The following is a 25,499-nucleotide window of genomic DNA, read 5'->3' as shown; positions in this document are numbered from 1 at the left end:
GTGGGGAGGGGGGAGAAGGAGGGGTTGGATTAGGGGGAAAATCACAGTCAAGTCTGACCGTGTCATCACTTGGTGCCCATACTCATGAGCTTACAGCACGGCCCACTGGGTAACGACATACAAAATAAAACCTAGAATTTATTACCGCATTGACTATTGCAACGCTTTCCTGTCCATTCTCCGATTTTAGATTCCCCCCATAAACTTCAGATCATCCAAAACTCTGCTGCCTGTGACCTTACTCACACCAAGTCCTGTTCACCCGTCACCCCCTGTGCTCGCTGACCCACATTCACTCCTTGTCTGGCAACAAGTCAATTTTAAAATTCTCATCCTTATTTTTAAATTCCTCCATGGCTTCACCCCTCCCTAGCTCTGTAATCTCCTCCAGCCCCACAACCCTCCGAGATCTCTGTTGCTCCTCTAATACTGGCCTTTTGAGCATCTCTGGTTTTAATCACTCCACCATTGGTGGCTGTGTCTTCAGCTGCTCTGGAATTCCCTCCCTAAACCTCTCTCCCTCTCTCTCCTCCTTTAAGACACTCCTTAAATCTGACCCTTTTGGCCAAGCTTTTGTCACCTGACCTAATACCTCTTATGAGGCTCGGCATCACGTTTTGTTTGATTCTGCTCCTGTGAAGTGCCTTGAAACATTGCATTTAAAGGTGCTATATAAATGCAAGTAGCTATTGAAATCCAAGGCCTAAACTTGATCAAGCCTTAGGTCTATCTGTTTTGCAATTACTACCCACTGAGTCAAGGGAGAGACAAGTTCAGTGGTTTATCGGAAGTTGGAAACTTAATCACCTTGTAGTAGTCTTTCAGGGAGCTTGTTATCTCCTCCCAATGAGACACTTTTCAACACTACAGAAAATCCGTTCTTCATTCTATAATTGTCCTCTGCTTCACTCAGATCACAGGGATGAATGAGATGGTGCGCAGAGACTAACACCAAGATAACAAGGTAAAATAGGATGCAAATAATTAGCTGAATTCAGAAACAGAGTTAAGCAGTACTGGCAATGAAGGTTTCTGTGAAGTGATATGATCCTTGAGATCAACAGAAATCATCTGTCGCACATTCCGAGGGATTCAGAACTGCTTCCAAATATTTCAGAATACTGGGCAGGGAGGAGGGGGGATGTGGAATTGGTCCAGAGGGTAGAGACCGACCTCCTCTACCCCGCCCACTCTCTGTTTATAGGGGTACTGTTAATGAGATTGCCTTTGATATGTTGTGTGTGGTTAAACTAATAAACAAAGTGAGCATTTTATTCCCTCTCACTAAGTTCCTTCCTCTCCGAATCATTGGCAGTGGTTCCAGATTCTCATTCCTGGGTATATTGGACTGTAAACAGGTGGGAACCTGCTGCTTGAATTGATTCGAACACCGGAGTTTGGTTGGAACCAATTGAGTTTTTTAAAAGCGGCTTCAGAAGGCAAGAACTCATTGAACTGTCCGGAGATATCGGCCTGATTAACACTGTGCTGATGCTGATCAGTTAGCGCTGTTTTCCTGAATAACCAGGTGTCTGGGATAAGTTTGAATGGTGAACATGCTGCAGAATGAAGCACAAAACGAGCGCTCTCAAATCGATGACTCGTCTTGGACTGTCGCTAATCTTTTCCTCCTTGTGTCAGACTAGATGTCAGTGTGTATAAAGGAATGTGTGTATCTGAGTCCAGGAATATGGGTTTGTGTGTGTTTATAGAATCATAGAAACTTACAGCACAGAAGGAGGCCATTCGGCCTGTCGTGCCTGTGCTGGCTCTTTGAAAGAGCCGTCATGCTAAGTCCCACATCCCCGCTTTTCGTCTGTAACCCTGTAAAACCCTCGCCCTCCAGAACCTGTCCAACTCCCTTTTTAAAATTATTTATGGAATCAGCTTCCGCCATCTTTTCAGGTCGAGCGTTCCAGATCCCGACAACTCTGAGTGAAAACATTTCTCCTCATCTCCCTCTAGATTTTTTATCAATGATTTTAAATCTTTCTGCTCTGGTTATTGACCCATTCACCAGAGAGAATAGTTTTTCTCTCTCTACTCTATCAAAACCTCTCATTATCTTGAAAACTTCTATGAGGTCACCTATTAACTGTCTCTGTTTCAAGGAGAACAGACCTAACCTTTCCAACCTCTCCTGATAACTGAATCCCTGGTAAAAACAACAACCTATATTTATATAGCACCTTTACCATAATAAAACATCCAAAGGTGCTTCACAGAGGCATTATAAAACAAAATATGACACCGAGTCATATTAATAGATATTACAAGAAAAGACCAAAAGCTTGGTCAAAGAGATAGGAACTTCTTAAAGGAGAAAAATGAGGTAGAGAGAGAGAGAGGTTTAGGGAGGGAATTCCAGAGCTTGGGGCCCAGGCAGCCAAAGGCACAGCCACAAATGGTGGAGCGATTAAAATTGGGGATATTCTAGAGGCCGGAAATAGAGGAACGCTGAGATCCCAGAAGGCTGTAGGGATTACATCCTAGTAACGATCCTCTGTACCCTTTCTGACACCTTCACATCTTTCCAGAAGTATTGGTGCCCAGAATTGTCCACAATACTCCAGCTGAGGCCTAACCAGTGGTTTCTAATGTTCTATGTCTGGGTACTTGTATTGTGTGTGTGCGTGTGTATATGTCTGTGCCTGTGTGCATTTGGCCAGAGATCAGTGCGTTGTTAGTATATGTCCTCATCTGTAGGACTGAAGCTGAACAGAGTGAGTGATTCACCAATGAAGTGATGAGAACTGTTAGTGTTCGAAAGGAGCCTGAGGGAGCAGAGGGGGAAAGATGGGAATGAGAATAACAAATCCAGAAAGGTCAGGTGAATGAATAACTCAGAAAGTGCTGGAGACCTAACAGGTGAAGAGAGACACAGAAGTGAATAAAAACAAGAAGAATAAAAGGAGCTGATGGAAAGCAAGGAGAGAGCCAACTGTGTAACAGTTTTATCGCAGTGCCTGTGGTCACTCTAGAATTGGCCTTTATAGCCACTCCAGGCGCTGCTCCACAAACCACTGACCACCTCCAGGCGCTTACCCATTGTCTCTCGCGACAAGGAGGCTGAAGAAGAAGAAGAAGGAAAGCAAGATAATAACAGCAGAGAGAAAGGGAGAGAAAAGGGGAAAGAGAACAAAAGAGTGTGAAAGCGAAAGACAACTCAAAAGAGAAAGATTGAGAGAGAAAGAGAAAAAGTGTAAAAGGTGAGATAGGGATAGAGACAGATATCTGAATATAAAATGAACTTAGTAATGCCTTGGAGCACAGATTGAAAATGATATCCTCAGAACTAGAGCTCGTTAACATTGGAGAGCAGGGATCGTATGTGATTGGAATGCGATTTGCATTTTTCGTTTGCATTCATTGAACAGAGCAGTGACTGCACCCTGCATGTTAATTGCACCACATTCTGCCTGAGACCTTTTATCAAACCTAATAGATTTATAATGCTCTTCAATCAATATTGGTATTTTTAACCTGTGCAATCAGTTATCAAGGGGTAAAATGTGAAGAAGGACTATGGGAAAAGAGCAGGGGAGTGGGACTAATTGGATAGCTCTTTCAAAGAATCACCATAGTGTATATGTATACGATGGACTGAATGGCCTCCCTCTGTATTGTATCACGCTATGATTCTGCGAACTATTGTTCAGACATCACGTGAACAGGGTAAACTTTCTGACCCATAATTCCAGTGAGAGGCCGCATTCAAAGGGAACTTGGGTTGAAGATTGTAGGGCATTGTCCAACATCCGACCTGGGCTCTCTTTGACTGACACTCCCAGCTGAGGCAGTGGATTGGTGAATTCACCCTTATGTCTCCAGTAAGCGCTATGTTAGGAGGCACAGTGAGTTGTGTAGATGGGAGGAAGAAGTTACAAAGGGACATTGATAGATTAAGAGAGTGAGCAACACTGTGGCAAATGGAGCTCAATGTGGAGAAGAGTGAGAACATCCAGTTTGGATCTGAGAAAGACAAATCGGAATATCCTCTTATTGGTGAGACACCAGGAGCCGTGGAGGAGCAAAGGGATTTGAGGGTCCATGTATAGAAATCATTAAAAACTTGTGCACAAGCACAGACTGTATCAAACAGGCTACTGGAATGTTGGCCTTTATCTCAAGGGGCTGGAATACAAAGGGGGAAGGTTATGCTTGAGTTGTAGAGAGCCTTGGTCAGACCACACCTGGAGTAACTATGTTCAGTTCTGGGCTCCGCACCTCAGGAAGGTATATTGACCTTGGAGGGGGTGCAGCTTAGATTCACCAGAATTGCACCAGGGCTTAGAGGGTTAAGTTATGAGGACAGGTTTTACAGACTAAGCTTTTATTCCCTTGAGTTGACAAGGTTGAGGGGTAATCTAATGAAACTGTTTAAAATAAGTAGATTGGGTAGATAGAGCGAAACTAGTGGGAGATTCTAGAACAAGGGGGCAAAACCTTAAAATTAGAGCCAGGCTGTTCAGGGGTGATGTCAGGAAGCACGTCTTCACACAAAAGGGAGTGGAAATCTGGAACTCTCTCCCCAAAAAACCTGCTGAGGCTGGAGGTCAATTGAAAATGTCAAAGCTGAGGTTGATAGATTTGTGTTGGGCGAGGGTGCAAGGAATATAGAGTTGAGGTACAGGTCAGTCCTGATCTGATAGAATGGTGGAATGTGCAGGGAGAGCGGAGATGAAAATGAGGAATCATCGGGAAAGTAACTGGAGAAGAACCTGCTACATTTTAACTGCTCCCCGGCTTCTTCCCACTGTTCGGGAAGAGTTGAAATGAAATGAAATTGTTTGATAAGGTTGACATGGAGGAAATCTTTCCATTTGTGGTGGAGTCCAAAGCAGGAGAGCATCAATATAAGACAGTCACTAATAAATCCAATTGGGAATTCAGGAGAATCTTCTTTCCCCAGAGAGTGGGGAGAATGTGGAACTCGCTCCCACAGGGAGTGGTTGAGGTGAATAGTATCGAAACATTTAAGGGGAAGCTGGATAAACACATGAGGGAGAAAGGAATAGAAGGATATGGTGATAGGGTGTGATGAAGAGGGGGTGGGAGGAGGCTCGTGTGGAGCATAAACACCAGCATGGAGCAGATGGGCCGAATGGCCTGTTTCTGTGCAATAGACTCAATGAAAATCACTTTAAAATTTCCTCCTTGCAACAAATGCCTAACAGCCATCGTTTGAACTATAATAATTTAGTGTGACATACTTAGAGAGAAACCCAAGTGCTAGATTCTGGTTCCTGTTAACTGTGAGCCATGTAGATTGTGCAGGAGAGAAGCAACATCATTTCCTTCTGTCCATCTTATCCGTAATGATTGGCTCGCTGCATCTCCATGGAAACTACCAATCAAAGCAAGGTTGGTGATTGCAGTTCCAAATAATTAGGCAAGAGGACAAGGTCTGTGGGATTATTTATATGGGCTCTGTTCATGTTAGTCTGCTTGTTCTGTTCAAACAATGTCGTGTGGAGTTAGGCGTCAGAAGCCTGCATAGTCTAGTCGACGAGACAAAGAATTTAAATTTTCTGACACTTTAATTACACATAGGATGCTTCACCCTGCTTAGATATTACATTCAGTGAAAGGTTGTCTCATTTAATTGCACACAATTACAAGAGAATGACACATTCACTGTGGACAATGATAAATCTGAATGTGATGGACAATGTTTAAGGACAGTGAGCCTCCGTATTCAATGAGGTTGCCAGTTGTACTTGAAGCCTTTCTGAAGTACAGAAAGTTACTGATGATCCAACATGCTGCAAAGCTAGCTAGGATCTCTCAAATGAACATTTAACCACCCCTTGTCATTGTCCCATTTCCATCTCCTCTGGCATCGCACCATCATCCCTTTTGTCATTGAATCTCTCCTGCCTTCCACCCTATCACAGACCTTCCCTTTTGTTCTCCACCCACACCTCCCCCCCCACCCCGCACCCTTTCCCTGCCTCTGTACCTGCTTAAAACCCTGTTTACATCTTTCACCTTTTCCAGTTCAAATGAAAGGCCATCGACCTGAAACATTAAGAAATGCTGCCAGATCTGCTGAGTATTACCAACACTTTCTGTTTTGATTTAACCGCCCAGTAACAGGACATGATGGAGGACTCCAGTCTGTAAACTTACATCGCTGCTCCTCACAAACACCAACAACAACTTGTACTCATACTGTATAGCACCCCTAATGCAGTAAAATGTTCCAAGGCACTTCACCGGAGCAATTATCAAGCAAGATTTGACATTGAGCCACATAAGGAGATATTAGGACAGGTGACAGGCGGCACAGTGGCGCAGTGGTTAGCACCGCAGCCTCATAGCTCCAGCGATCCGGGTTCAATTCTGGGTACTGCCTGTGTGGGGTTTGCAAGTTCTCCCTGTGACCGCGTGGGTTTCCGCCGGGTGCTCCGGTTTCCTCCCACAGCCAAAGACTTGCAGGTTGATAGGTAAATTGGCCATTGTAAATTGCCCCTAGTATAGGTAGGTGGTCGGAGAATTATGGGGATGTAGTAGGGAATATGGGATTAATGTAGGATTAGTATAAATGGGTGGTTATGGTCAGCACAGACTCGGTGGGCTGAAGGGCCTATTTCAATGCCATATCTCTCTAGGACCAAAAGTTTGGTCAAAGAAGTAGGTTTTAAGCATCGTTCTAAAGAAGAGGACAGAGAGAGAGGCGGAGAGGTTTAGGGGGGAATTCCAGAGCTTGGGGCCCAGGCAGCTGAAGGCACGGCCACCAATGGTGGAGCGATGGAAATCAGGGCTGTTCAAATGGCCAGAACTAGAGGAGGGCAGAGATCTCAGAGGGTTGTGGTACTGGAGGAGATTACAGAGATAGGGAGGGGTGAGGCCATTGAGGGATTTGAAAACAAGGATAAGAATTTTAAAATCTTGATGTTGCTTGACTGGGAGCCAATGTAGGGCAGCGAGCACAGGGGTGATAGGGGAACGGGACTTGGTGCGGGATAGGACACGGGCAACAAACAAAGCTATAATGAACAGATAGCTACAGTTTAAAATAACTGTTGTCCCATTTGGCATAGCAGCTGCCTCACAATATAAGCAGATAAGTACATACGAACATACGAATTAGGAGCACAAGTAGGCCATTCGGCCCTTCCAGCCTGCTCCACCATTCAATAAGTTCATGGCTGAACTGATTACTCCACATTACCACCTACCCCTGATAAACTTTCACCCCCTTGCTTATCAAGAATCTATCTACCTCTGCCTTAAAAATATTCAAAGACTCTGCTTCCACCACTATTTGAGGAAGAGAATTCCAAAACTCACGACCCTCAGAGAAAATTTTCTCCTCATCTCTGTCTTAAATGGGTGACCCCTTAATTTTTAAACAGTGACCCCTAGTTCGAGATTCTCCCACAAGGGGAAACATCCTTTCCACATCCACCCTGTCAAGACTCCTCAGGATCTTATATGTTTCAATCAACTCGCCTCTTACTCTTCTAAATTCCAGTGGATACAAGCCTAGCCTGTCCAATCTTTCCTCATAAGACAGCCCGCCTATTCCAGGTATTAGTCTAGTAAACCTTCTCTGTACTGCCTCCAATGCATTTACATCCATCCTTAAATAAGGAGACCAATACTGTACACAGTGCTCCAGATGTGGTCTCACCAACAGCTGAAGCAAAACCTCCCTACTTTTGTATTCAATTCCCCTCACGATAAATGATAACATTCTATTAGCTTTCCTAATTATGCGTTGTATCTGCATACTAACATTTTGCGATTCATGCAATAGGACACCCAGATCCCTCTGCATCTCAGAGCTCCGCAATCTCTCACCATTTAGATAATATGCTTGTTTGTTATTCTTCCTGCCAAAATGGACAACTTCACATTGTCCCACATTATACTCCATCTACCAGATCTTTGCCCACTCACTTAACCTATCTATATCCCTTTGTAGCCTCCTTCTGTCCTCTTCACAACTTACTTTCCTACCTATCTTTGTGTCATCAGCAAATTTAGCAACCATACCTTCCGTCCTTTCACTTAAGTCATTTATATAAATTGTAAAAAGTTGAGGCCCCAGCACAGATCCCTGTGGCACACCACTCATTACATCTTGCCAACCTGAAAATGACCCATTTATACCTACTCTCTGTTTCCTGTTAGCTAGCCAATTTTCTATCCATGCCAATATGTTACCCCCTACACCATGAGCTTTTATTTTCTGCAATAACCTTTGATGTGGCACCTTATCAAATGTCTTCTGGAAATCTAAGTACAAATCTAAGTGGGTGGCACAGTGGCGCAGTGGTTAGCGGCACAGCCTCACAGCTCCAGTGACCCGGGTTCAATTCTGGGTACTGCCTGTGTGGAGTTTGCAAGTTCTCCCTGTGTCTGCGTGGGTTTCCTCCGGGTGCTCTGGTTTCCTCCCACATGCCAAAGACTTGCAGGTTAATAGGTAAATTGGCCATTATAAATTGCCCCTAGTATAGGTAGGTGGTAGGGGAATATAGGAACAGGTGAGGATGTGGTAGGAATGTAGGATTAGTATAAATGGGTGGTTAATGGTTGGCACAGACTCGGTGGGCCGTAGGGCCTGTTTCAGTGCTGTATCTCCAAATCAAAAAAAAATCAAATCAAATACATCCACTGGTTCCCCTTCATCCACAGCACATGTAACTCCCTCAAAAAACTCCAATAAATTGGTTAAACATGATTTCCCTTTCACAAAACCATGCTGATTCTGCCTGATTACCTTCAATTTTTCTAAGTGCCCTGCTATAACATCTTTTATAACAGCTTCTAACATTTTCCCTAAGACAGATGTTAAGCTAACTGGCCTGTAGCTTCCTGCTTTCTGTCTCCCTTTTTGAATAAAGGAGTTACATTCGCTATTTTCCAATCTAGTGGAATCTTTATTGCCCTTCCCTGGTTGCCCTGAGGGCATTTAGTGCCAACTTCATCGTTTTAAGACTGGAGTTGCAGGTAGGACAGGCTAGGTAAGGGTGTCAGGTCAGTGAAACAGTCCAGTTAATACAACAACCCAGCAGTTTGCCTGGTGTTTTATCCTGCTCCCTCCTCACACATCTTCAAATTTATTGAAATCAATTTGACAGCTTTCCTAAGAATGGGTGTGAAATATGAAAAACAAGTTAACTTCCCCACCTTGTATAAAGTCATTGAATGATCCAGCACAGTAAGGCCATTTGGCCCATCGTGCCTGTGTTGGCTCTTTGAAAGTTATCCAATTAGGCCCGCTCTCCTGCTCTTTCCTCATAGCCTTGCAAATTTTTCCCTTGAAGCATTTATCCAATTTGTTTTTGCAAGTTACTATTGAAACTGCTTCCACCGCCCTTTCAGGCAGCGTGTTCCAGATCACAACAACTCGCTGTGTAAAAAAAAATTCTCCTCATCTCCCCCACTGGCTTTTTCTGCAATAATTATTTGTTTGAGCAAGATCCAGATTTACCCTGATATCCTGCATCAACACCATTCAAACCCTAACTGATATAGGAAATGCCTAATCCTGCACCGCTTATTATGAAATACAGTTCCTCCTTCTCCTTCTCCCTTTAGTCCCTAATTAGCATGTTGACAAACTTTTCACAATACTTTGGTTACCACGGGTTTAATTGAATTGGAAATCCTGCATTCACTTCCGCCAATGACCTGTAATAATGTAACAAAAAGTGGTTGGAGAGGAATTTCCCAGGTTTACTCTCCCCAAATTGGCCTGGATTTTTATCTGTTTTTTTGCACCTCTGCCAGATCACCAGGTCTCGGGTGGGACGTCTATATATCGGGATACACAAAGTGTCACCATTGTATGGGACAGGCTGGATGGACTAAAGAGTATTTTCCTGTTTTCATGTCAGGCATTTTACACATTTAATACATCCGTGTTGTTGTATGTTCATATGTTCCCATGTTTGTAGGTACATCCCATGACCTGACACACAGCCCTTTCACAGAGAACACTGACATTGTGGGATTATGTCCCAGTTGTTTGTCGCACATACCTGTGATGCCATTCCATGGCAAATGTACATAATGGGAATATTGTCCGTGGTTGGTCCCTGATCAAGGCACAAATCATTTTTCAGGTAATTTTTGAGCTGAAATACATATAGAAATAAAACATGCTTGTATTAGATAATGTCTCCTGGAATTTATTAATTAAAGACTATCCATTAAGTTCCAACTACAGCTCACTACACACTCGACCTGTGACCTCATGCCATGGGATTCAAGTGTCATCGCAACAACTCAAACTCCTTCATCCTCTGGATCTTAAATCTTTGTACCTTCCTCTCTCTCTCTCTCTCTCAGTACAAAATAGTTTGTCAACAATCTTCCTGCTTTTAAATCTATCTACATAGCATTACATTAAACATACAACACAGAAACAGGTCTTTATGCTCCACACGAGCCTCCTCCCACCTGACTTCATCTCCCACCATCACCATATCCTTCTAGTCTTTTCTCCCTCATGTGTTTATCCAGCTTCCCCTTAAATGTATCGATACTATTCACCTCAACCACTCCCTGTGGTAGTGAGTCCCACATTCTCACCACTCTCTGGGGAAAGAAGTCTCTCCTGAATTCCCTATTGGATTTAATAGTGACTATCTTATATTTACGACCCCTAATTTTTCCCTCCCCAGAAGTGGGACATCTTCTCTACATCTAGCTGATTAAACTCTTTCATAATTTGAAAGACCTCTATAAGGTCACCTCTCTGACTTCTCTTTTCTGGAGAAACGAACCCCAGTCTGTTCAATCTTTTCTGATAGTTATAACCTTTCAGTCCTGGAATCTAATCACAAGCTATTAAATTGATCTGGAACATAAATCAGAAAATGTTTGGAAATATTCAGGAGAGAACAGAGGAATTAATGTTTCTGATATAGAACCTTTGGCAAAACTGGAAAATGTGACTTGCGGATGACAGTGAGCTCCCTGTTACTTCAGCTCTCTGTCCCGCTCTCACTCTGGCCTCTCTGTATTAGACATTCTACACTCGTCCAATGAAGCTCAATACAAGCTCAAGAAACAACATCTCAGGCTAGAAATTCGTCAGCCCCAGTTTTTGGCACAAGGTCAAGACTGTGACTTGGCCGTGCTGGTTTTGAACCAGGTGTGTAGCATGTAGATTTGATGCCGCTTCCTCATCTGCACCATTGTACCATGTAGCTGAGCAGCTCCCGCGCTGCTTCCTTCTTCTTCATGTTCCCAGCTGCCTCTATGCTCAGCAGGGGTCCAAGTAGTGTACAGATAACACTAGGTGCAGCCAGATGGCTCTTCTTAAAGGCAGACAATCCCTCTTAAAGGGAAGTGACACTGAATAATATTGGTGGAATTTAAATGATGGAAAATAAAACACCAGGGCAGAGAAAGGGTTCCAGATTTACGGATGCAGTGTTGGAGGCACTACTGGCGGAGGTGGGTAGGAGAAAGACGCTTTGGTTCTGGGGGCCAGGTCGCCCTCAAGGACCATCCTCAATAGGGATTGGGAGCAGGTAGCCAGGGAAGTCAACTCCTGCAGTCTGAACCCGAGCACCTGCTAGCAGTGCCACAAGAAGTCCAATGACCTCATGCATTTGTGGGGGGCGGGAGGTGGTGTTAATGTCAGTGAATGCCTCTTCACAAAACATCTACCCACCACATCACCGATCTCTCACACTGCTCAATGCACAACACCCCCATCACTCACCCATCAGCACCCCCCTGGCACTCAGGAATCTCACCTACATTGATACTCCACCTCACCCTCAAACACCAGTCTCACACCCACCTCTCTCTGCCTCATGGGGCCATTATGACGGGGCCCCTGACATCCGGCGTCACTGGGAACATTGAGGATGAGGACCTCTTCCTGCCCGATGCCCCTGGTCAACTCCCAGCTCACCCTCATGCTGCTATCTGGATGGATGTTCAAGCTGCTGATGGTGTGACCATGGACCTCCTACTTCTCACCCCACCCCCCCTTTCCCCCACCCCACCCTTCCCCCTTCCCTCACCCCCCCCCCCCCTTGCCCTACCCCACACCTCTTCCCTCACCCCAACCCTCCACTTCTGATTCCCTGCTTTCAGACGCCCAAGAACTGCTGCCTGCCCATCACAGGAACTCCTGGAGGAGGATGAGAGAGAGAGAGAAACACCACAGCACTGATGAAGAGGCCCCGTCACTGAGCTAATCGTTCAGACACTGGCACTGCACATACCCTGAAGGCTGGTATAGTGTTGGGAACAGAACACAATGAATCAGCAGGCACAAGTGGGCTGCAGATATACCAGGGTGAAAGGATGGTTTATTTGCCAGCTCGCTGGAGATTGATATCACAAACGGGTGCTGCTACAGGAGACTCAGAGGAGGACCTCGATGGGGTGGTAGACAGGAGAATGCCAGTGGGCATGTACACTGAGATACTGAGTGCATTGGCTGGCCTGTCAGACAGCCTCCTGTCACTGTCAAGGAGCATGGAGGAGTCCGGCTCCTACTTGGCAGAGGACATTGCACAGAGCTTCCCCTCCCCACAGCCTCTGATCCATCTCCCTGTCGTGTTGCAGACCCAGAGACACTGTCACTGCTGCCCCCAAACCTGTTGCAGCCTTTGTGTGGTCAGGTCACCTCCTCCTCTGCCCTCCCTGTGAGGATGCAGCCACACTGTCCTGTAATTTACCTGATCCTTTAAATAACGCTAATGCAGGGGCCCTCTTGCAACTCAGTGCTTGTTGTTTGCAGAGTGATTGATGAATTTGTTGTCCGGACCTGCGGAATCCAAATTAGGTTTTTCTGGCATCACATCAGGATAGTGTTAATTCCAGTGCACGTTGGGTCATCTGTGCTGGCACCCTTTTCCTGATAGAACACCAAGCGGGAAGCCAGGAGCAGTGATGTTTTCAAGGAGGAACAGAGGGGAAAGATACCAACAGCAGAGGACAGCCCAATCCTTGCTGTTTACAAGACCCCACCCCCCCAATGTCACCCCAGCGGAACAAACCCTGCATGAGAAACCAGGAGGGGTTTCCGAGCCCAACGAACGTGAAACACCTTGTGTACACCATGGGTATGCAGGAACATACAAAAGGACTGGGTCTAGCAAGGACAAATGGTGTGGGAAGCAACAACTAACTTAAAAATGGGTATAAGGATTGCTTCAATGAATGTGCGTAGCATTAAATCCACTACGCGATGTGTTTCAACCTTGGACTACCTCGCCAAGGTCAAAGCCGACCTCCTGTTTCTGCAGGAGTGTGGAATACCGCACCTCAGCACCTACAGGCAGTGGTTGCGATGGTGGTCCCATGGGCCATCGATCTGATCAGGGGGAAATGATTCCCGTTCCTCTGGCCTGGGTATTCTGCTACGGTGGGGGGGTAACTACACCATCTCCGAGGTTAAGGAGGTGGTGGGCGGTCGCCTCCTCGTAGCAGATGTAATGTACAAAAACGCTCCGCTCCGGTTGATCAATGTGTTACGCCCCGGTTCAATGCATTGAGTGGCTGACCGTCTTCCAGGAGCTCCCACTGCTGCTGGCGAGAAGTCCAGGCCGGTCATTCTAGGCGGTGACTTCAAGTGCATCTTCGATGCAGCTGGACGAGCCGGCAGAGACGACAGCAAACTGGACGCTACATCCAGATTCCTAATAGAAACAGTAAAAGATGCCAAATGTCTTCAGCAAATCTGCAGACATAGCACAGCGTAGATACACCTGGTCAAGATCGGATGGGTCTGCCCGTTCCAGGATTGACTTCCTGTTTGTGTCCCGTGCTGTCACGGTCGGATCCACCGACGTCAAGCCGGTGTTCTTCTCCAACCACTGCCTCTTACTGGCCGACTGTCACTTACAGGACGGCCAGCGGGTTGACAGAGGGACATGGAAGCTCAATGCTACACTGCTAACCCCCGAGAACGTTGAGTAACTCAAAAGGGATTACAAAGGTTGGAGAACCGTGAAACCCCTCTTTGAGTCTCCAGTTCACTGGTGGGAGGCGATCAAGGAGAACATCAAGAGGTTCTTTATCTTCAAAGGTTTTCAGAGGGGGAGAGAGAGACAGAGGGAAATGTCCTGACTCCAGAACAGAATGCAAAATCTGCTCCAGCTGCAGTCGCTGGGGGTCGAGGTCAAGGAGGATCTTCAAGAGGTGAAGAGCCAGCAGGCCTCGCTCTTTGCTACCGAGGCCTCCAAGATCATCTTCCGGTCCAGAGTCCGCTCCATTGAGCAGGATGAGATGTGCTCGCATTACTTCTTCCAAAAGGTACACAGGGAGAGCTCTGTGATCAGCATCCTGAAGGAAGAGGATGGCTCGGTAACATCTTCGTAGTCCAACATACTAAGGATCAGCAAATCATTTTATGCTGGGCTGTACGACGTGAAGCCCATGGACAGCACGGCTTCCCAGTCCTTCCTGTCATCTATCACAGAGGTCTTAGATGATAGCATGAGGGAGAGACTGGACAAACCGCTAACTCTGGATGAGCTGACAAAGGCTGTCAAGTCCTTTGAGACAAGTAAAACTCCCGGAAGCGATGGCTTACCGGTTGAGTTGTATTCGGCCCTGTGGGACTGGGTCGGCCCAGACCTGCTGGAAGTATACGAGAGTATGATCCTGGCCGGCAGCATGTCAGAATCCGTGAGGAAAGGCATCATCACCCTCATCTACAAGCGGAAGGGGGAGAGGGCAGAAATCAGAAATTGGCGACCCATCTCACTGCTTAATGTTGACAACAAGATTCTGTCAAAAGTCATAGCCAGTCGAGTCAAGTCTGCTCTGGAGTTGGTGATCCACCCCGATCAGACCTGTACTGTACCCGGCAGGAAGATCTCTGATAGTCTTGTATTACTCAGGGATACGATCGCCTATGTATGGGACAGGAGGGTGGACACCTGCCTCATCAGCCTGGACCAGGAGAAGGCTTTTGACAGGATATAACACACCTACATGATGAACGTGCTTTCCAAAATGGGGTTTGAGGAGGGAATCTGCAATTCGATCTAACTGCTCTACACAAACATCAGTAGCGCAATCTCAATCAATGGGTCGGAATCAGAAAGTTTCCCGATCCAATCTGGAGTCAGGCAGGGTTGTCCTCTCTCCCCTGTTTTGTTTGTTTGCTGTATTGAACCCTTTGCTGAGTCCATTAGGAAGGATGCGAGCATAAGAGGGGTGACAATCCCAGGCAGTGGAGGCACTCAGGTTAAAACCTACCTGTACATGGACAACATCGCCGTCTTCTGCTCGGACCCACTGTCTGTGCGCAGACTGATGAGCATCTGCAACCAGTTCGAACTGGCCTTGGGAGCCAAAGTAAACCACAGCAAGAGCAAGGCCATGTTCTTTGGGAATTGGGCTAACGGATCCTTTGTCCCCTTCACCATCAGGTCAGACTACGTGAAGGTGCTGGGGATATGGATGGAAGGGCTGGGGCGTGCACCAAAACCTGGAAGGAGCGAGTAGCCAGAGTACAACATAAGCTGAGCATGTGGGAGCAGCGATCTCTCTCCATTGTGGGTAAGAACCTGGTTATCAGACGCGAGACGCTCACGTTGTTGCTGTACGTGGCGCAGGTCTGGCCCATACCCCACTCCTGCGCTGTGGCGGTCACCCGAGCCATTTTCCGCTTCATCTGTGGATCCAAAATGGACCGGGTCCGGAGGGACACGATGTTCAAACCTCTGGATAAGGGTGGGAAAAATGTACCCAACATCGCCCTCATCCTGATGACTACCTTTGTGTACGGCTGCATCAAGCTGTGTGTAGACCTCCAGTTCGCAAACTCCAAGTGTCACTACGTGCTGAGGTTCTATCTGTCCCCGGTGTTGCGAAGGATGGGCCTGGTCACATTGCCACGGAACGCTCCATCCAGTTGGACTGTGCCGTACCACCTATCCTTCGTGGGAAAGTTTCTGTATGCAAACACCTTTGACCACCAATCCATCAGGCAGTGGTCTGCACGGAATGTCCTCAAGGCCCTACGGAAAAAGGAGATGGAAGATCCTGTCGGATGGTTCCCTGAGCAGACCGCTAAAGTCATTTGGCGGAGTGCCTCATCACCCAGAACTTTCAAACAAGCACCAAGATGTTGCTCGGCTGGTGGTGAGAAGAGCGCTCCCTGTCAGATCCTTCCTGCATGCCCAGAGTCTCACCCCCTCCGCACAATGCCCTCGAGGGGGCTGTGGTGGGGAAGAGACGGTTGCCCACCTCCTTCTGGAATGTGTCTTTGCAAAGCAGGTGTGGAAAGAGATGCAGTGGTTTTTGTCGAGGTTCATCCCAAGCAGCTCCGTAACACAGGAGTCTGTGCTCTACGGGCTGTTCCCAGGGACGCACACCGAGATAAACATCAACTGCTGCTGGAGGACTATCAATTCGGTGAAAGATGCTCTTTAGTCTGCCTGAAACTTGCTGGTCTTGCAGCGCAAAGAGTTGTCCACGACCGAGTGTTGCAGACTGGCATACTCCAAGGTCCAGGACTACATGCTGAGGGACACACTAAAGCTAGGGACAGCCGCGGCAAAGGCTCAATGGGGAAAGACCACAGTGTAAGGTCCCCCCCACCATGGTGAACTGAGGGGCTGGATCCATAGGAAACCCCTTGGGCTGTATCCAGAAAATATGGGTTTGATGTAAAATGAAATGGAAGAGTTGTGAGGCAACCCACTCCTGGAAACTACAGGCCAGTTAGCTTAACATTTGTCTCAGGGAAAAGACGTTATAGCAGGGCACTTAGAAAAATTCAAGGTAATCAAGCAGAATCAACATGGTTTTGTGAAAGGGAAATCATGTTTAATCAATTTATTGGAGTTCTTTGAGGGAGTTACATGTGCTGTGGATAAAGGGGAACCGGTGGATATATTGTACTTAGTTTTCCAGAAGGCATTTGATAAGGTGCCACATCAAAGGTTACCACAGAATATAAAAGCTAATGCTATAGGGGGTAACATATTGGCATGGATAGAAGGTTGGCTAGCTAAAAGAATACAGAGAGTAGGTATAAATGGGTCATTTTCTGATTGGCAAGATGTAGCGAGTGGTGTGCCACAGGGATCTGTGCTGGGGCCTCAACTTTTTGTAATTTATATAAATTTGCTGATGACACAAAGATAGGTAGGGAAGTAACTTGTGAAGAGGACATAAGGAGGCTACAAAAGGATATAGATAGGTTAAGTGAGTGGGCAAAGATCTGACAAATGGAGTATAATGTGGGAAAGTGGAAAATTGGCAGAAAGAATAAAAAAGCATATTATGTAAACTTTAAAGCAATTACTGCTAGTCAAGAAAAAATACTGGAGAAATTAAAGGGACTAAAAGTCGACAAATCCCCTGGATCTGACGGTCTACATCTGAGGGTTTTATAAGAGCTGTCTGCAGTGGTATTGAATGCAGTGATTTTGATCTTCCAGAATTCCCTAGATTCTGGAACAATCCCTGTGGATTGGAAGGTAGGAAATGTAATTGCTTTTCAAGAAAGGACAGAGAGAGAAAACAGCATCACTGAAAGCTAACATGCAGGTGCAGCAAGCAATTAGGAAGGCTAATGGTATGTTAGCCTTTATCACAAGAAGATTTGAGTATAGGAATAGTGAAGTCTTGCTTCAATTGTATAGAAACCTTGGTTAGACTGCACTTGGAGCACTGTGTGCAGTTTTGGTCCCCTTACCTAAGGAAGGATATTATTGCCATAGAGGGAGTGCAGTGAAGGTTCATCAGACTTGTTCCTGGGATGGCGGGACTGTCCTATGAAGAGAGACTGGGGAAACTGGGCCTGTATTCTCTAGAATTTCGAAGAATGAGAGGTGATCTCATTGAAACCTACCAAATACTTAAAGGGATAGACAGGGTAGATGCAGCTAAGTTTCCCTGGTTGGGGAGTCTACAACCAGGGGACACAATTTCCAAATAAAGAACAAAGAACAGTACAGCACAGGAACAGGCCATTCGGCACTCCAAGCCTGCGCTGATCTTGATGCCTGTCTAAACGAACACCTTCTGCACTTCCGGGGCCCATATCCCTCTATTCCCTTCCTATTCATGTATTTGTCAAGATGTCTCTTAAACGTCGCTATCGTATCTGCTTCCACCACCTCCCTTGGCAGCAAGTTCCAGGCACTCACCACCCTCTGTGTAAACAACTTGCCTCGCACATCCCCTCTAAACTTTGCCCCTCGCACCTTAAACCTATGTCCCCTAGCAACTGACTCTTTCACCCTGGGAAAAAGCCTCTGACTATCCACTCTGTCCATGTCGCTCATAACTTTGTAAACCTCTATCATGTCGCCCCTCCACCTCTATCGTCCCAGTGAAAACAATCCGGGTTTTTCCAACCTCTCCTCATAGCTAATGCCCTCCAGAGCAGGCAACATCCTGGGAAACCTCCTCTGTACCCTCTCCAAAGCCTCCACGTCCTTCTGGTAGTGTGGCGACCAGAATTGCACGCAATATTCCAAGTGTGGCCTAACTAAGGTTCTGTACAGCTGCAAACATGACTTGCCAATTTTTATACTCTATGCCCTGACCGATGAAGGCAAGCATGCCGTATGCCTTCTTGACTACCTTATCCACCTGCATTGCCACTTTCAGTGACCTGTGGACCTGTACGCCCAGATCTCTCTGCCTGTCAATACTCCTAAGGGTTCTGCCATTTACTGTATACTTCCCACCTGTATTAGACCTTCCACAATGCATTACCTCACATTTGTCCAGATTACACTCCATCTGCCATTTCTCTGCCCAAGTCTCCAACCGATCTATATCCTGCTGTATCCTCTGACAATCCTCATCACTATCCGCAACTCCGCCAACCTAGTCGTCCGCAAACTTACTAATCAGACCAGCTACATTTTCCTCCAAATCATTTATATATACTACAAACAGCAAAGGTCCCAGCACTGATCCCTGCGGAACACCACTAGTCACATCCCTCCATTCAGAAAAGCACCCATCCACTGATACCCTCTGTCTTCTATGACCGAGCCAGTTCTGTATCCATCTTGCCAGAAGGGAGGTCACTTAGGACCGAGATGAGGATTGTGAATCTTTGGAATTCTCTATCCCAGAAGGCTTTGGAAGCTCAGTTATTGAGTATGTTTAAAGCAGAGATTGACAGATTTCTAAATACCAATAACATAAAGAGATATGGGGATGATGTGGGAAAAAGGCATTGAAGTGGATGATCAGCCATGATTGTATTGAATGGTGGAGCAGGCTCGATGGGCTGAATGACCTACTCCTTCCTGTTCCTCTGTTCCTATGTACGGGCCTGTTAGCCTGACATCAGTATTAGGGAGCATGCTGGAATGTCTTATTAATGACATGGTAACTGGGCACTTGGAAATCATATTATGATTAGACAAAGTCAACATGGTTTTATGAAAGGGAAATCTTTTCTGACAAATAGAGTCATAGAAACATTACAACACAGAAGGAGGCCATTTGGCCCATCAAGTCCGTGCCAGCTTTCTGTAGAGCAATCCAGTCAGTTCCACTTCTCTGCTCTATCCCTGTAGCCCCACAATATTTCCTTCAAGTGCCCATCCAATTTCCTTTCGAAATCATTGTCTCCACTTCCACCACCCTCGTGGGCAGCGAGTTCCAGGTCATAAGATCATAAGAAGTAGGAGCAGGAGTAGGCCGTCCGGCCCCTCGAGCCTGCTCCGCCATTCAATATGATCATTGCTGATCTTTTCGTGGACTCAGATCCACTTACCCGCGTTCTCACCGTATCCCTTAATTCCTTTATTATTCAAAAAGATATCTACCTTAGCTTTAAAAACGTTTACTGAAGAAGCGTCAACTACTTCACTGGGCAAGGAATTCCATAGATTAACAACCCTCTGGGTGAAGAAGTTCCTTCTTAATTCAGTCCTAAATCTGCTCCCTCTAATCTTGAGGCTATGCCCTCTTGTCCTAGCTTCACCTGCCAGTGGAAACATACTCTCCACTTGTATCTTATCTATTCCCTTTATGATTTTATATGTTTCTATAAGATCCCCCCTCATTCTTCTGAATTCCAATGAATATAATCCCAATCTACTCAGTCTCTCCTTATAAGCCAACCCCCTCAACTCCGGAATCAACCTCGTGAACCTCCTCTGCACCCTCTCCAGTGCCAGTACATCCTTTCTCAAGTAAGGAGACCAAAACTGCACACAGTACTCCAGGTGCGGCCTCACCAGTACCTTATACAGCTGCAACATAACCTCTCTGCTTTTAAATTCAATCCCTTTAGCAATGAAGGACAAAATTCCATTTGCCTTCCTAATTACTTGCTGTACCTGCAGACCAACCTTCTGCGATTCATGCACAAGGACACCCAGGTCCCTCTGCATAGCAGAATGCTGCAACTTTTTACCATTCAAGTAATAATCCTTTTTCCTGTTACTCCTACCGAAATGAATGACTTCACATTTATTAACCATTACCACTCACTGCAAAAAAAGTTCTTTCCCACATCCCCCCCTGCATCTCTTTCCCAAAACCTTAACTCTGTGTCCCCTAGTCCTTGTAACACCAGCTAATGGGAACAGCTTTTCTTTGCCTACCTTATTGAAACATGTCACCTCCATCTTGTACACCTCAATCAAATCTCCCCTCAATCTCCTTTGTTACAAGAGGAACAAACCCCCGCTTTTTCAACCTAACCTTGTAACTAAAATCCCCCATCCCTGGAACCATTCTGGTAAATCTCCTCTGCACCCTCTCAAGGACCCTCACATCCTTCCTAAAGTGTAGTGATCAGAACTGGATGCAATTCTCTATTTGGGGCCTAACCAGAACTTTATAAAGGTTCACAGAATCACAGAATTGTTACAGCACAAAAAGAGACCATTCGGCCCATGTGTCTGCACTGGCTCTCCGTATGACCAATTCACCTGAGGGTATTCCCCTGCCTTCTCCCCACATTCTTCGTTTTCAAATAACTGTCTATTTCCCTTTTGAATGCTTCAATTGAACCTGCCTCCACCACGTTCTCAGGCAGCGCATTCCAGACTTTAACCATTCACTGCGTGAAAAAGTTTTTCCTCATGTCACTTTTGCTTCTTACTCATTACTTTAAATCTGTGCCCTTTCGTTCTCGATCCTTTCTCTCTATCTACTCAGTCCAGACCCCTCATGATTTTGAATACCTCTATCAAATCACCTCTCAGCTTTCTCTTCTCCAAGGAAAACAGTCCCAACTTCTGCAATCTATCTTCATGACTGAAATTCATCATCCCTGGAACCATTCTCGTGAATCTTTTCTGTACTCTCCCCAATGCCCTCACATCTTTCCAAAAGTGTGGTACCCAGAACTGGACGCAATACTCCAGCTGAGGCTGAACTAGTTCCTTATACAAGTTTAACATAACTTCCTTGCTTTTGTACTCTATGCCCCTATTCAGAAAGCCCAGGATACGGTATGTTTTATTAACCACTCTCTCAACCTGTCCTGCCACCTTCAATGACTTTTGCACATATACACCCAGGTACCTCTGCTCTTGCACCCCTTTAGAGCTGTACCCTTTATGTTATATTAGTATAATTTAAAATAATATATCAGTATGACTTCCCTGTTTTTGTACTCAATATTTCTATCTATGAAGCCCAAGATCCCTATGCTTTGCTAACCACTCCCTGAATATTTCCTGCCATCTTCAAAGATTTATGCTGTTATGAAAATACTTTCATTGTTTTTAACATTTTATTTTTTTGAGTCATAGAGTTATACAGCACAGAAACAGGCCCTTCGGCCCATCGTATCTGTGCCGGCCATCAAGCACCTAACTATTCAAATCCCATTTTCCAGCACCTGTCCCGTAGCCTTGTATGTTATGGCGTTTCAAGTGCTCATCGAAATACTTCTTAAAGGTTGTGAGGGTTCCTGCCTCTACCACCCCTTCAGGCAGTGTGTTCCAGATTCCAACCACCCTCTGGGTGAAAAAAGTTTTCCTCAAATCCCCTCTAAACCTCCTGCCCTTTACCAAATCTATGCCCCCAGGTTATTGACCCCTCCGCTAAGGGAAAAAGTTTCTTCCTATCTAACCTATCTATGCCCCTCATAATTTTGTATACCACAATCAGATCCCCCCTCAGCCTTCTCTGCTCTAAGAAAACCAACCCTAGCCTATCCAGTCTCTCTTCATAGCTGAAATGCTCCAGCCCAGGCAACATCCTGGTGAATCTCCTCTGGACCCTCTCCAGTGTAATCACATCCTTCCTATAGTGTGGTGACCAGAACTGTACACAGTACTCCAGCTGTGGCCTAACTAGCGTTTTATACAGCTCCATCATAACCTCCCTGCTCTTATATTCTATGACTCGGCTAATAAAGGCAAGTATCCCATATGCCTTCCTAACCACCTTATCTACCTGTGCTGCTGCCTTCAATGATCTATGGACAAGTACACCAAGGTCCCTCTGACCCTCTGTACTTCCTAGGGTCCTACCATCCATTGTATATTCCCTTGCCTTGTTAGTCCTCCCAAAATGCATCACCTCACACTTCTCAGGATTAAATTCCATTGCCACTGCTCCGCCCATCTTACCAGCCGATCTATATTGTCCTGTAATCTAAGGCTTTCCTCCTCACTATTTACGACACCACCAATTTTCGTGTCATCTGCAAACTTACTGATCATACCTCCTATATTCACATCTAAATCATTAATGTACACTACCAACAGCAAGGGTCCCAGCACTGATCCCTGCGGTACACCACTCGTCAAGGGCTTCCACTCGCAACCCTCGACCATCACCCTCTGCCTCCTGCCACTAAGCCAATTTTGGATCTAATTTGCCAAATTGCCCTGGATCCCATGGGCTCTTACCTTCTTAACCAATCTCCCATGCGGGACCTTATCAAAAGCCTTACTGAAGTCCATGTAGACGACATCAACTGCTTTACCCTCATCTACACATCTAGTCATACCTCCTCGAAAAATTCAATCAAGTTAGTTAGACAATTCAATCAAGTTAGTTCGACTACTTGTGTTAAAACTGCAAACTGTGTTTAGAGAAACCACATGTCAAAGGTTTTTTTTGTCTTTTTTTGTAACAGACCTTTGCAGAGAGAATTTCAGTTTTTTTTCCAGTATGTGTGTAATTGGGGGATTTAAAACAAAAGGAACTTTCATATTTCAATCTGTGTGTTAATGCTTTGCTTTGTTATTGGTTAAGTCTTGTTTTATAACAAACTGATAATTTTGTTGTTTATTAAAGAAACTTTGTTGGTGTGTTTTATTCTGGGATATAAAAAATAGAAATTTGAAATGTGGAAGGAGGCCATTCGGCCCATCATGTCTGCACCAGCTGACAAGTAGCCATCCGGCCTAATCCTGCTTTCCAGCTCTTGGTCTGTAGCCTTGTAGGTTACGGCACTTCAAGTGTATACCCAAGTACTTTTTAAATGTGATGAGGCTTTCTGCCTTTACCACCCTTTCAGGGGTATATAATTGGCTGTATCGGTAACCGGGTAAACATTTAAATAGATGTTGTGACCTGTGGAAAAGTGGAATGAGAAAAGACAGTGCACTCCTCCAACCTCGGTCCTGACAATGCACATGAATCCCCAGGTCCCTCTGTCCCTGCACACTCTTTAGAACTGTGCCATTATTCTATATTGCCTCTCCTGATCCCTTCTGCCAAAATGCATCATCTCACACTTCTCTGTAATAAATTCAATCTGCCATTTGTCTGCCCATTCTGCCAGCCTATCTACATCCAGTTGCAGGGGGTTAACATCATCCTCACTGCCTACCACGCCTCCAAGTTTGGTATCAGCAGCAAATTTTGAAATCCAACTCTGTGTGCCAAGATCCAAGTCATTTATAAATCCACAAAGAGCAATAAGTTAAATAACGCTCCCCCCACCAACCTGTTTTAATAATCTTGGCTCCACACAACTGAAAATAGTGCCACAGGACTGTTCCTGTCCACCTGAGAGGACAGACAGGGGCTCAGCCTAACAGCATTTCTTCAGTATTCCACTGGATGCCTGAGCCTAGATTACAGGCCCAAGCCTCTGGAGTGGGACTTGAAGCCACGATATTTTTAACTTTGAAATAAGAGTGCAACAGCTGCCCCCGAGCATTTGCACCTTAAAACACGAGTGATAGGGAGATGCTCTCCCAGTTTTTCTTACCATCCCATAGGCCAATGTGTCTGTGTACATTCTCATCTCGGGGTACACGTTGTGCAGGTACCATTTAAAGCCCTTGCATTGTAATCTTTGCCTCAGAGCCTTTCTGTTCGAAATGTCTCCAATGTCAATCCCTGAATTCTGGAGAGACAAGAAGAAAAAAACACACGGTGCTCAAAAATTGTGGAGATACCGATACCACAATCCCAATCGGGTATAAAGTTAAAGGTTAATTAATTCCCACAGTGAAATCAGGGGCTGGAACTGTTTACTTCACTCTTCAAATATAATTTACACCGCAATTTGCTGGGATTGTGAGCTGATAACGGTGCAGCGAGGGTAACGGGGCATCTGGGACCTCAATGTATGGGAGCACCAGTTTATCTCCTTAACCAATGAGAATAAAGGATTGAGAGAGAAACAGAGGAACGATGGAAAAGGAAATCGGGTGAATTAGAGTCAAATCAGGTCCAGAAAGAGAAAGAGAGGGAAAGAAAGACTGGAATAAGAGAGAAAAAAAAGACAGAAAAGAAAAGTAAGGAAACAATTTTTTTAAATTGCATTTTTTAAACCTTCTGGAATTAATTTGCTGCCTGCAGGAATGAGATTAAGAGTTCAAATTACTCCCTTTCTGAATGCAGAAATTAATTGAAATTGCATTAACAATTATCAAAGGGTCCTTACGCTGTTAATTACCAGCCCTATCTTACAGCAGTGCATTTAATGGGAAATTAATGTGTAAATCCAGCAAGATTACTTAAAAATCACAAAGAGGCTCAGGGTGAGATGTCAAATGCATGAAGCTACCTATGAAGTGGCATAAATTGACCAGGAAATTCTGGAGTTTTGCACCTCATGGTGTTATCTTTTATCTCCTGTAATGGTGCACATTGTTAACACACTCTTACATTCCTAGAAAGATCTGTCCCAGGATATAAATCAATGTGTAGATGTTCTGGACAGGGAGCTTGCTGTTTAATTATGAAGGTTTCCATTACCGGCATCAATCTTGTGCTCATCCAGCATGGACACAATTAGGCTTGCGAATAGATAACACCAGACAAGAACCCAGAGGCTATTCTTTTCCTCTCATCGACCTCGGGCTTCTGAATCCAATTGTATCAGCCTCCCTAATTCCCCAACCGACAGAGGCTAACTCAACATTGAACCCAGAATCCAAAGCAGCTGAGTGCCCGCAGGACCATTGCAAATACGGAAATAGGAATTTACAACAGAAATGTGAAACTATGGACAGAGTATATGACTCGACAACTCAATAATCTCCCATCTCTGCTTTGCTTTGAAACTGCACTCGATTTTCACTTATCCATTGAGCTACAGTATCTTCTGTTGGTGTTCAATGACACATTCCTGTGCAAATCCTGTCTTACTGTGGCTGTGCTGT

The 25,499-nt window shown here is 45.4% G+C and overlaps 1 protein-coding gene across 1 annotated transcript in view; it reads right to left on the bottom strand.

The window, feature by feature from the left end:
- Positions 1–25,499, bottom strand: part of galnt18b (UDP-N-acetyl-alpha-D-galactosamine:polypeptide N-acetylgalactosaminyltransferase 18b) — a 472,052-nt gene that overhangs the window by 80,059 nt on the left and 366,494 nt on the right. Inside the window, exons 8-9 of the mRNA XM_068046700.1 lie at positions 24,098–24,235; positions 9,996–10,091 (exon numbers count right to left, since the gene is read on the bottom strand). Of these exons, the coding sequence (XP_067902801.1) occupies positions 9,996–10,091; positions 24,098–24,235 (234 nt within the window). The remainder of the gene's footprint in view (positions 1–9,995; positions 10,092–24,097; positions 24,236–25,499) is intronic.

This window comes from Heterodontus francisci, chromosome 14 (genome assembly GCF_036365525.1).
Source record: "Heterodontus francisci isolate sHetFra1 chromosome 14, sHetFra1.hap1, whole genome shotgun sequence".
Classification (NCBI taxonomy): Eukaryota; Metazoa; Chordata; class Chondrichthyes; order Heterodontiformes; family Heterodontidae; genus Heterodontus; species Heterodontus francisci.
This window is presented reverse-complemented; position numbering and strand designations above follow the sequence as displayed.